The sequence below is a fragment of the Sorex araneus genome, chromosome 4 (genome assembly GCF_027595985.1).
Source record: "Sorex araneus isolate mSorAra2 chromosome 4, mSorAra2.pri, whole genome shotgun sequence".
NCBI classification, from domain to species: Eukaryota; Metazoa; Chordata; class Mammalia; order Eulipotyphla; family Soricidae; genus Sorex; species Sorex araneus.
The window spans coordinates 184755195-184768252 of NC_073305.1; the positions used below are offsets into that span (position 1 = coordinate 184755195).

Genomic DNA, 13058 nt, shown 5'->3' on the forward strand with positions numbered 1-13058 from the left:
CAACTGATTCAAGAAAGTAGATGCCCAGAAGTAAATATTATTCAGAGTCAATCAACTCCCAAGTTACAAAGCATAATATTAACTGTCTTCCTGTGTCCATACAGAAAGGACATTGCTTTGAGGTTAACTACGCAAAAGACACTGACTTACAATACAAGTTCAGAGTCCTTAGAAGGATCTGATCTTACAAGATAACAGAATCTGATTAGGGAAAAGGTGATTAACTGGTTGGGAAGGAGGGTGCAGAGAAGTGTTTACAGATAAAGGAATGGGAGTGTCTCCAGGAGTGTCTAAACCTAAGCTCCCTGTGGCAAGGGAAGAAAGACAAATCAATGTTATTCTGCAAACCTGGTTAGCTACCGAGAGTTTCCTGCCCTCATGGGAGAGCCTGGCAAACTCCCTGGGGTGTATTCATATGCCAAAACCAGTAACAATGATGGGTCTCATTCCCCTGACCCTGAAAGAGCCTCCAATGCGGCACCATTGGGAAGGAGGAAGGTGGAGGAAAGAGAGGCTTCTGAAATCTCAGGGCTAGGATGAATGGAGACGTTACTGAGACTGCTTGAGAAAATTGACGATCAAAGGGATGATGATGTTGATGATGATGGTGATGATGATTTTAACTATAGTTAATTGCCTTAAATTGCATACAATATTATGCAGCCATCATCACCTTTTTAAAAATCATCTCTAACTGAAACTCTACATGTTAAATAATAACTATACTTTGAGCCTAGGCAACTTTAATTTTCATTTTGGCAAAATACCTTTATGTCCGATTTACTGAAAGTTAAATCAATCTCAGTCAGCTTCTGTGCATTTACTATGTTGGAATATACCTTAGACCTTTGGCTTGCTGCTCCACCGTCCCAGGTGAAGCTTGCCTCTTCCTATCGTCCCTGGACCTATTTTGGATCTGGAGGCAGAGCCCCTCCCTACCCAGTGGGGCCCAGAAGCTTCCATATTCGACCTGCACTGTATTAAGTGCCTACACCACATAAGCATAAGCATAAGTGACTGCACAACAGTCCTACTCAACAAATTGCATGCTGCTCAAAGTTGATTCTTCCTGTCTTTCTGTGAGTATGGGCAGAGAAGATATAGCAACCTCCAGCTTAACCCCTGAGAACCACAGACTCATGCCCAGCAAGAATGCTAGAAAATCAATGGGGAAAAGATGTAGAAGCCCACCAAGCTTAATGAAGAAAAAACAGTATCACTGAAGACATAAGCAATGCCAGTAAATCCTCAGTATCTTTAATGACACTATGAGCAGGATGTTCAATTAGTTTAAAGAAATAATAGTATAGGTAGTCAGCAAAGCACAAGAAAGTATGAGAGTAAAAAAGAAAAAGTTATTAGAGTCAGAAATAGCAGAAATGAAGAACATCGTCGGTGGTATTAAACTCAATGGAATCTTTGAACAGCTTAATAACAGACGCTGAGTTTGAGAAGCTTCAAGATAAGAGGGGGAAAAATTGCGAGGAAGCAGTAAAAGGTGGAAAATCATCTGAAATGAAATAAAGAGCATACCAGAGAACTATGGGGTGAGTTAAAGGGGAACAGTATAGGAGTCTTCAGAGTGCCTGAAATACCGGAGGGCAAATGTGGTAGAGAAACAGTAGTTAGGAGTTCAAAGTTTCAGAAGAAGCTCATCAAACGCTGAGCCATGCTGGGGAAACTGGCTCCATCCAAAGGTCAGAAAGCAGTGCTGTAGTCACCCGTGGCGGTGGCCACTAATGAACCTCAAGTTAATCTTCCCACTTCAGTAGAGCTCCTCCAGAGATCCCTTGGCAGTGGCCCTCTGAGAGTGAAGTGGGAAAGGAGCACCCCCAGACTACAAAAGGAGCCATGGGAGAACAGTGCAGCGCAGTGTGCAAAGATTGTAATTCTGGGGACTCAATCAGTATATCATGATCATGATCACGAAATCTCGTTAATCATCGATTTCTTGATTGGGCTCAGTAACCTCTCAGTTCATCCTTTCCCTGAGATCTTAGAAGTCTCTCAACTCCGCTCTCCCAACAATGTCGCACTGGAGGCTCTTGCAGGGTCAGGGGAATGAGATCCAGCTTGTTACTGGATTTAGCATATGAATACAACATGGGAAGCTTGCAAGGCTGTCCCATGTGGGCGGGAAACTCTCAGAAGCTTGCCAGTTTCTCCCAGAGGGAGAAGTAGGCTACAAGATATTGCCACTTCTGGGAGCTTGCTGTTAAGTCTGGATGTTGGCTGTTGATGAATTACACACACCTGGGTTCCTATGCGTCAGCTCTCTCTCTCTCTCTATATATATAAGCTCTCTATATACTGCTATACTCTATATATAGTCTATATGGTCTCATTCCTCTGACCCTGAGAGAGCCTCCAAATCAGCACCGTTGGGAAGGACGAGGAAAGAGAGGCCTATAAAATCTCAGGGCTAGGATGAACGCAGATATTACTGAGAACGCTCGAGAAAATCGATGATCAGCGGGATGATGATGATTTATGATATACTCTATATATACCACCTATATAAGCTCTTTGAAAAGGAATTCAGAGTAGAAATAGTAGAAATACTTAGGATATTTAATGAACTCAAACAGTAGAAAGGGCAGTCAATAAAATGCAAGAGGATATGAGCAGAAATGAGAAAACTACAAATGAATGATGGAACTGAAAAACTTGGTAGTTGAAAAACTCATTTAGGAGGCCTTAGCAGCAGAGTAACAGCTGCTTAGGACAGAATCAGTGAACTCCAAGACTAAGTATCAGAAAACCTCCAGAAAATAGCAAAATGGTGGTCCTCTACTAGATTAAGAAAGGTTAAAAACATATAGCAATGATTTACCACAAATTTTTATTGATTTATTTTCCGATAATTCTGTTTTGCAGTCCTTAAAGTTTTATTGGACTAAGTAATATGGAATTTGATATAATCCTGTTCAGGGGATAGGCTGGTGAGTGAGAGGGAATCTTGAGGATATTGTTGGAGGGAAGAGAACATTGGTGATGGGACTGGTGCTGGAACATTGTATGCCTGAAATTTATTATAAGCAACTTTGTAAATCACAATGTCTCAATAAACATTCCTTAAAAAAGAGTCTGGCCTCATAGATAATATATTTGGAAAAACAGGAGGCATATTTTAATTACATTTAATGTAATCATGAATTTTTCCATTGATACTATGTCAAAATAAAACAAGTAGCAGTAAAGGTTAGTAATATAGAACTTAAAATACATTGACTAATGCATGGTTATACAAAGCTTTTTACTTGCTTATATTAAAACATAGTTCACTTTCTGGCACTTTAGATAGATTTTCACTCAAGTATAATGCATTTGTCATTTAGAAAACTGGTTCACCTGTCAAATGCCCAGGTTTAAATTACTGTAATCTTTTTATTTATTTATTTATTTATTTTTCTTTTTGGGTCACACCCAGCGATGCTTAGGGCTTACTCCTGGCTCTGCACTCAGGAATCACTCCTGGTGGTGCTCGGGGGACCATATATGATGCTGGGAGTTGAACCTGGGTTGGTTACCTGCAAGGTAAACGCCCCCACTGCTATGCTATTGCTCCAGCCCCAATCTTTTTAATTTTTCCAGCATATTTGGTATTTCATGAAAAAGGTAACGTAAATTATCACAAATTCATTCTTTTTCTTAGATTTGTCTTACTAGTAGAAATATTTTTGTCTTCTTCAAAATGCAGAATATTAAGCAGCTTTCTGATCAAGGGTTGAGTTTTAATAAAATTTTTTTTTCCTTCTGTCAAGGACAGTATTTTTTTTGTTTCAGTGACCACACCTGGCAGTGTTTTGAGGCTCGAAGCTCTGTGCTTGGGGGTGGCTCCTGGCAGTTGTGGAGGGGTCCATGCAGTGCACCTAGGCCAACTGCATGGAAAGTGTATACTCAGCTCATTGAGCTGTTTGAGCCAAGAATAGTTCTTTTGGGGAAAAATTGGGGTTTCGGTCACACCCAGTGATGTTCACTCAGGACTTACTAAGGGATCACTCCTGGGGATGCTTTGGGGACCAAATGTTGGTTCGAGAGATTAAACCATGGTTGACCTCTTAGAGGGTAAGTGCTTTACTCCCCGTACTTTCTCTCTGGCACTATTTTGAAAATAATTGGAGCCATATCAATTTACTGTGAAGGCTTCAGAGAATCAATAGCATTTTTTTTTATTTTTAAATTTAATTTTTACAGAGTAGTTCACAATATTTGATTACATTTAATATCCAAACAACAATCCCACCACCATTACACCTTCCCACCACCATATTTAGGATGTTTCCATTCCAAACCTCAACTCCTGCCCCAAAGCAGAACCAAAATAATATATTTTGTATTGTTTGTTATAAATAAACTGCTAAAAATGCTCCAAAATTTTTTTCTTAGAGGAAAGTCTGTGAAGATTGTTGTCTTTCACCCTGGTGCCATTGAGCCCTTCTGTAAGAGATTAGTAACATGTGAAAGATTCAGCTTTGTTTGCTTATATATATAGATATCTGTAAAAATATATTTTCCCCTAAGATTGGTTGCCATCTACTTTAAACCCCATCAAATGTGGTGTACTACTCTTTGTATATTAGTGGTGTAAAATATGAGATGCGGCCTCGAGGTCAAGGAATACATTCATTCGTGGGTGGGACTGTGTGGAGAGTGGCTGTGAGCATGGCTACAGTTGAATTCTGGAGGTTTTCAACTGCTGGGGCTGGGTCCCTTGGGACAGGAAGGGGTGTCACCCCCCCACCCCCCACGTGCCCCAAATGAAACAGCCCGGTGCAGGGTCTGGTGGCATGGCTATGGCGAGTCATTTTATGCTTTCTTCCAAGAGGAGAATCAGTAGTCTATATGGTTAATGTGGATATTTTAATAATCATGGATAATGATTGTTAAATAATTCAGAACCCTTCTCTATATGGCTGTCTTTTGTAGTAGACTCTTGAGAATATTCTACTACTTTTTTGTCTTTGACATTACCCGCAACTCAGGGTAGGAACAAAGATAATGTTTCAGAGTGAAATTCAGAGAGAAATCTTTATGGTCTATTCAACTTGCCCTTTCCTTCCCCACTGCCTCCATCTCCAGACGGTTTCACAAAAAGACTGGAGGAAGAATTTAGTTGAATTTTATGGCTTTAGTTTTAAGGATTTTGTTTTATTTATTTATTTCAGGGGTGGATCAACTACTAGTGCTTTCTGATGTATTTATAGTTTAGATTCCTAAATACATTGTGTCTTTATAGATAATGATTCATCAGAATGATCAGAATGAGGGCATCTCATGGAAATCATGTATAGCTGCTTTGCTGTGGTCTGCCTCATAACTTTGATTGAGTACTTAGCATATGCTCAGATTTCAGCAGGAATGAGGAACTAGGTTCCCAGTCAGTGACTATTATGAAGAGCCTTCCATAAAACGCAGTCTGATGAAGATGGTTAGAGACATTAGCATAGAGTCTTTGGGAAATTTTGCTAGAGAGGTGCCCTGTGGGTTTTTCCCTCCCTTCCTTCCTTCCTTCCTTCCTCCCTCCCTCCCTCCCTCCCTCCCTCCCTCCCTCCCTCCCTCCCTCCCTCCCTCCCTCCCTCCCTCCCTCCCTCCCTCCCTCCCTCCCTCCCTCCCTCCCTCCCTCCCTCCCTCCCTCCCTTCCTTCCTTCCTTCCTTCCTTCCTTCCTTCCTTCCTTCCTTCCTTCCTTCCTTCCTAAGTCTTGGTGCCTGGTTTGGGAAGGGAGCAGCACAGTGGAGATCAGACAGTTCTTTGGGGGTCAGAGAGAAACTTACTGTGAAACAGTGTGGACATGGGGGAGGAGAGGGCAAGTTGAATCAGACCATAAAGGGTCTTACTGCCACTCTAGCTCCCGGTGAGCACTGTTAACATTTACTGAAAACTTGTTAGGAAGGCAAGTATCTGGCTCTTGCCTTAGGCCTTCCTCTCTGGAGGGAACTGGGAGAGTTGTTATCCAGCGAGGAAGGGGAGTGGGCTGGAGGGCAATCCAGGCTCTTTTGCAGCCTTGATTTTTTTCAGAAGGTTGCTTTGAGGATCCTCTGGAAACTGGGATAATGTGGGGCAGCAAGGGGCTTAATTGTGCCGTGTTTTTGTGAATGTGGCAGGTAGGATGGATTTGCTGGATATAAATTTTCTTCTCAGACTCTAGATGACTAAAAAGCTAGCAGATAAGCTGAGAAAACAGCCGTGCTTCACTCTGTGACCTTCAGTAATCAGGGATGGTGGAGGATTGTGCTGTCTTCTGCCTTCAAGTAATACTTTCTGCCATCAGCAAACTTGGTTTAGTGAACTTGCCTGAGCCTTTTCAGTCTTCCTTTTGAGAACCTGTCCTATCTCCTTACTGAAGAATGATAGCCTTTGAAGGGGAAAGTGGTGCATCCAGAGCCCAGAGTCTTAGAAATAAGGCTGGACCCTGTGGGAGAGCAGAGCCAGGAATTTCATCCACATATACCCAGCTACTGGCAGGTTGAATCAAGTGCGGTGCATTCCAGTGCCATATGTGGTATGTTGTGTGTAAGTGGGCGAGCTGCACCATTTTACTATTTGAATTTTCAAGTTTTTTTTGTTTGTTTTTTTTTTATCTTGTTTTGTCTTACAGATTTGTAGGACTCCTGGGCCTTAAAGCTGTGATTAATCAGATGGTTCCTGAAATGACTGGCGAAACAGACACTTTGCATGCCAGTTGAAGAGTGTATCTCTGTGTTCTTCAAACTTCTTTAATAGAAACACATTTACACATTTCTGAGCATACTTGGAGAGGTTTACAACTGATGAAAATTAATTTAAAAATCAGATGGAGCAGCTTGACACCACTGGGCTCAGGAGCCCTGGAAGGAAAATGCATCACTAATGGCCAATTCTCCATATGGTCTTCACGGGTAAAGAAAGTTTGCAAAAAGAAGAAAAAAAAATCACATAGATCAAGCCTCAAAAGTACCTTTCCAGTTTAAAGAAGGAACCTAGAAGGTGTCAGAGGAAGAAGTGTGATTTCGAGCACTGCTGCTGGGGAATCATGCAGTGTTTTGCACTTTATTTTTCAGTGGGATCAGTGATTTGAATAGATTACAAGTTTCTCCTGAAAAGGAACTCTTACTCTGTGGTTAAGACTGGGGAAAAGCAGGTGTGATGGGTATTGTTTGAACAATGAACTGATTCCTTTACCTTTTTTAGTTAACTATTCAAGAACTTTTAATTTATTATTTTTTTTTTCTGTAACTCTAGGCTAATATCTTAAGGTGGTAATTGGAAAAGATAATTTACAAAATACAGATACAGGAGAAGCCAAGCAAAGCAGCTTTTCCTTGGGCCTTAGGTGTGACAATTGGAAAGTCTCTGAATGTGAAAAAGAAAGCACCTGGGAGCCAGACATGCTAATTCTTTACTGACTGCTGGGAAGAATTCAACTCTTGCCTCTGGTGTTTTCACTTTAAAGGATTCTCTTCTTTGTTGGGTCCAAGAAGACTTACTGTGTAAGAGAATTACTTAATGAACTTAACTGAGGTTAATTTTTTCCTTCAAGATGGAAAAAACAGGTGATTATTAGGAACAGGAAAGGAAAGAGTGACTAGGGAGAAAGAAGACAAATAGAATTCTACAGTGTGACTTCATTTGCCAGAAGAGGATCTAGGATTCACTCAAGGCAAACACTTCGACCACTTTCAGAGCTTTAGGACATCCTGGCGTTGTGTAGTGAAAGGGCTTTCTCTCTGCCTCTATGGCATTGAGGGGTGCAAGAGCCTGTGGAGGGGCAGTCAGATGGGGCCTGGTTCTCCCTGGGGACAAAGTGACCTGCTGGGAAACCAGGTCGGGCTCTGATGGGGGAAGTTTCTGGTTTTGAAGAGTGGGGACCATCTTTTTAAAATTATTATTTTTCTTCTAAAATTTGACTGCTGTTTGCACAAACTCTGGTCTCTTTTGCACAGTTTGTGTGCCTTTTTTCCCTTTATGCAATCTTTCTCAGCTTTAGTGTAGAGATTTGTCTAGTTGAGAAAACATGCCAGAGGTAGCTTCAAAGGGAGGATGTTCCTGTGTATTCTGTCTTCGCATCTGAACTTTTGAAGAGAAATGTCCAGCTTGAGGGAGTCTTAAAGCCTTAAGTTACTTGAAATCTATGTATTTGCAACTATTTGTCTCTGGAATCATATCAACTAAACTGGAATCTCAGGCTGAATGAGAATAACCAAGTTAAATAAAAAGAAGAAAACTCCTGTGTTGTGATGGCCACTTATTAACAGTTCTCTTTCTCAAAGGGTCAGCCCGTTCTTCCTCTAAGGACTTGAAAATAAAAATGGACCCCATGTGTTTTTTTAAAGCAGTACCTTTTCTTAGCAGCCTGCCATCATCTTTTATAGAGGAATTTTTTCACTATGCATTTGGTGGATCTTTATAAAATACTGACCTCCTAATTAAAGTTAGGTCAGTCTTAAGTAGAGGGAATTGGGGGGGGTGGGGGGGAAGAACACAAGCCGAAGGCAAAAATAAGATCGGTCAATGAAAGAAATTGGTTTCAACTTTCCAAAATTCAACATTACCTTTTAAGTCAAACAGTTCATTGGGGAAAAGTATGTTTGCAGCGGTGGAGCATGGCCCGGTGCTTTGCAGTGACTCCAACATCCTCTGCCTGTCCTGGAAGGGGCGCGTTCCCAAGAGTGAGAAGGAGAAGCCGGTATGCCGCAGGCGCTACTATGAGGAGGGCTGGCTGGCCACAGGCAATGGTCGAGGGGTCGTGGGAGTGACTTTCACCTCCAGCCACTGCCGTCGGGACAGGAACACACCCCAGAGAATAAACTTCAACCTGCGGGGCCATAACAGTGAGGTGAGTTGGAGCCCTCTCTTTCATCTCTGGTCACGGCTGCAAAGGGCAGTTTGGAGTGTGCAGCACCTCTTCCTCCAGTCAGCCTCCTCCGTGGACTCAGTTTCTTAGACTTGATGCTAAGTGAGTCTTCGCAAACTATTAATATTGTCTTGTGTGTTCCAGTGGGAAAGTGTGCCCAGTGGCTGGTGTCCCCGGGTGTCATTCAGGTGTCCCTGGTCCACCTTTTCTAGTATAGGACTGTCCTTGGCAGGGACAGCAAGGCAACTTTCTGACCAGAGTGGGAGTTGGGATAATGCAGTCCCCACCAGCCTGTCACATACTGAGCTTTTGTGGTCACCCTGTCTCCACCACCTAGGGTGATTACCCTGTGTCATAGTGGCAGTGAAAACTGTGATGAGGTGTTATTTTCCTTACGCAATTACAGCTCCCTTGCAATGGTGAGATGCACCCTGGAGTATATTTCTTGTACTTAGAGGAGGACAGAGCAATTAATTGGACAGAGGTGACAGAAGTAACTGTGTGAACAGGAGTTTTCTAATTGGTATCTGTTGGGTATATTTTATTGAGACTATTATGGTTACATGAAGGTTTCTCTGGGCTTTTAAAATCTGAATAGTGTGATTACCTGTGAAATTGATTCAACCAACATTTACTAAGCAGTGCTTACATGATGGGTGTTTGTTTGAAAAGAGAATTGCCTCTACTCTCTGTGCTCCTACAGCCATGAGTTTTAGGCTTATGAACGCCTGTTGTTTGCTTTCTTTAGGAAGAATCACTTTTTCTTTGGGGAGGTGGTTTAGAGGGAGTGATGTTGAGTCAAACCGGGGTTGAATGTGTACAAAGCAAAAGCCTTAACTCCTGTACTATCTCTCTGTCCCCTTTGTTCTTTGCTTTTTCTTTTGTTTTCCCCTTCTGTTTTTTGACTCAAATCCGGCAATTCTTGAGGGCTCCCTCCTGGCTTAATGCTGGGGAGTAGTTCCCGGTGGTGCTTGAGAGATCATGAGGTGCTGGGGATAGAACTTGCACCTCTTGTATTAAAACATGCATGCAGCCCATCAAGCCCTCTCCCCAGCCCCTTAAGAACCCCTTTAAGAACCCCTTTAGAAATGGTTCTTAAAAATTATTGAGGGGCCGGAGCGATAGCACAGCGGGTAGGGCGTTTGCCTTGCACGCGGCTGACCCAGGTTCGATCCCCGGCATCCCATATGGTCCCCCAAGCACCGCCAGGAGTAATTCCTGAGTGCAAAGCCAGGAGTAACCCCTGAGCATCGCTGGGTGTGACCCAAAAAGAAAAAAAAATTATTGAGATGATAGTTTACAAAACTGTATATATTTTAGGGATACAGTTTCACATCTCTTGTAAATATATATCAGGTTATGTGAAGAATGTCATTCATGGTTATTGAGTAGCTGTTGTAAAGTAGCAAGAATGTAGTTAAAATATAACAAACAGTAAGGTGCATTCATCATAAACCCAGTGACGCAGTTTACTGTGTGGTCACCCATGTAATCTGTGAGATTAGGACACGGAACTTTCTCAGCATCACTCACAGTATTGGGTGTGCCTCTGCAGGTTCTGCTCTCCACTAAAACTGACATCTGGTGCCACAGGTACTCACTTTATACTGTTCTGGCCTCTTTCACTCAACAGACTCCCAGTTACCTTCTGCTAGTCAGGGTTTACTCCTGGCTTTGCATTTAGGAATTAATCCTGTAAGGGCTCTGGGACCATATGTGGTGCAGGGAATTGAATCTGATTGGGCGTGTGCAAGGCAAGCACCTTAATGCGCTGTACTGTTTTACACCCCATCCACCTGTTCTTTTTAATTGATGTCCCTCTTCCATTAAAGGGAAAAACATAGCTCTTCCATTGTCCTGTGGTTGGACATTTGAATCGCTTCCCATTGTTTGTTATTATAGCTTTGTCTGCTATAGAGAGTCAAGTGCATATTTTTTGGTGGCTCTTTGTACTCCAAATAAGACTTCCTAGAGGACCAGCGAGTAGAAACTGCATTTTCCGAAGTGATTATATTATTATATACTCCTCCTACAATCAATATATGAGAGTTGGGTTGTTTTTAAGAAACTTTCTTTAAATTTGAGTATTTAATATAAAAGGTAATTTTGTGCAAGGAATTATGTTTATACTTATATACTAACTACACACAAGCACAGGCACATGCATTATGTATGCAGATACATCTTACCTATATATAGATATATGTAATTTTGAGGGGAGGAGGGCCACATCTGGTGGTACTCAGGTTAGTCCTGGCTCTGTGCTCAGGAATTAGTCCTGACAGGCTCAGGGGACCATACAGGCTGCTGTGGGTTGAACCCTGGTGGACCATGTACAAGGCAAACGCCCTCTTTTTTTTCATTATTGCTCCAGACCTTTTTTTATTTTTTACTAAAAAGTTTTGGGGACTTACCAGGCAATGTTCTAGAGATGTGGAGTTAACTTGACAGAGAGTTGGAGGCCCCTCTCCAGCGGCCCTCAGAAACTACACCCGGTGGTGCTGCAGGGCCACATCTGACGTTGTTCAGGGGAGCCAGGTGGTGCTGGAGTTTGACCCCTGGTCAGTTGCACTCAAGGCACTCTTTTAAAGATAGGTTTTTCTCATGCTATGTAACAAATTACTTCAAACTCAGTGGCTTAGAGCAATACCCACTTCCTGTCTCACAGTTCTCTTGGTCTCACGTTCTCGCTTGGGATAATTGGGTCCTTTGCTTGGGATCAAGTCTAGGAAATGTGATCCGTACGTTCTGGTCTCATCCAAGACTTGAGTTACTCCTCTGACTTTTCAGTTGTTGGAAGAAATTAGTAGCTGCTGGTGGTAGAACTGACCTTGCCCACCACAACTCTCACTGCCCACCCGAGGCTGGCCATGGAGCAGGAACAGATTTCTGCAGTTGTTGTAATAATGCTTTATGTCACCCTTGACTTGGGTAGGGTTGTAAAGCTCACAGAAGATGGTCTTTTCTTGTTTTTAACTTTCTTTCCTCTCACAGTTGAAAGCTTTCCTTATTTAATTGAATTTTCTTGTTCACTTCAGCATGGTAGCTTTTTTCCACGACTGCTAAAGCAGCCATTTTGCAGTGACCTTATATTGCTCAGCTCATAGGTGAGACTGTCTTCTTTTTCAGGGTCTGTGCTTGTCAGGCTTTTTTCTCATCTGTTTTTCTCTATTTACCACTGCCCTTTTTTTTCTTTTCTTTCCCTTTCTTATTTATTTATTTGTTTGTTTGTTTATTTATTTTTGGAGGCCACACCTGGTAATGCTCAAGGCTTACTTCTGGCTCTGCACTAGGAATTACTCCTGGCAGTGCTCAGGAGAAGATATGGGGTGCCAGGGTTGAACCCAGACTGGCTGGATGCAAGGCAAACACCCTACTTTCTATACCTCTAGCACTGTTTTTATTTATTTTAAAATTTTTATTTTTTACCTCATCTTTAAATATTGGAAGATGCAGATTTGAATCTTTTTCTAGATTATCTCTTAAGATTGGCTTTAAGTTCATCTATATGCTGATGACTTTCAAATTTTCACCTCCTGTTTGCCATCTTCCTGTGTTTCAAATGCTATTTATTCTTTGACTTGGGATGGGCTAGTGACCCTGGGACAGTGATGAGAAAAATGGACACGTGGGTAAGAGGGTGTGGTGCTGAAATAGTTCATGTATAAAATCCTACTGATAACAGCTTGAAAACCCAAAATGTTGCCCAAAATAAAAAAATTAAAAAAATATATAAAATTAGATGTCAGTCTCTGTGTATCTCAGACAGTAAGACAGTCTAAGAGAATGCATTTTCCTCTGCTTCTTTAGCCACCAAACCTTTTCTTTCCTTTTCCCTCAGTTGATCACCCCAAGACCAGACACTAAGGATTTCAACTCAGAAATCAGCACTCACAAGACCTCCCCGCCCCCGTCTTATTAGACTTCCAAATGATGTCTGAAATGTGCTTCCGTCCTGCTTTGCTCCCATGCTCACTCAAGCCTCCAAACTTGTCTTTGTGCATTCTGCTCTGTGAGCCACTGTGAGAGCTCCGTGGCAAGGTTTATTTATCTTCTCAGGTGTTGCCGAAATGTTGTTAAAAATTTATATCTCATATGCATATATGTATGTATATGTATGTGTGTATGTATGTCTTTGGATCACAGCCAGTGGTGTTTAGGGCTTACTCTTGGTTCTGCGCTCTGGGATCACTCCTGATTGCAGGGCTGGGACCATATGGGATG

General features: G+C 42.1%; 1 protein-coding gene across 2 annotated transcripts in view; it reads left to right on the forward strand.

The window, feature by feature from the left end:
* The window catches only part of TULP4 (TUB like protein 4), a 232186-nt gene that overhangs the window by 53434 nt on the left and 165694 nt on the right, over positions 1-13058 (forward strand). For both annotated transcript variants that reach the window (XM_055135765.1, XM_055135766.1), the window contains exon 2: positions 6600-8816. In XM_055135765.1, coding sequence (XP_054991740.1) covers positions 8565-8816 — 252 coding nt within the window. In that variant the 5' untranslated portion in view covers positions 6600-8564. The remainder of the gene's footprint in view (positions 1-6599; positions 8817-13058) is intronic.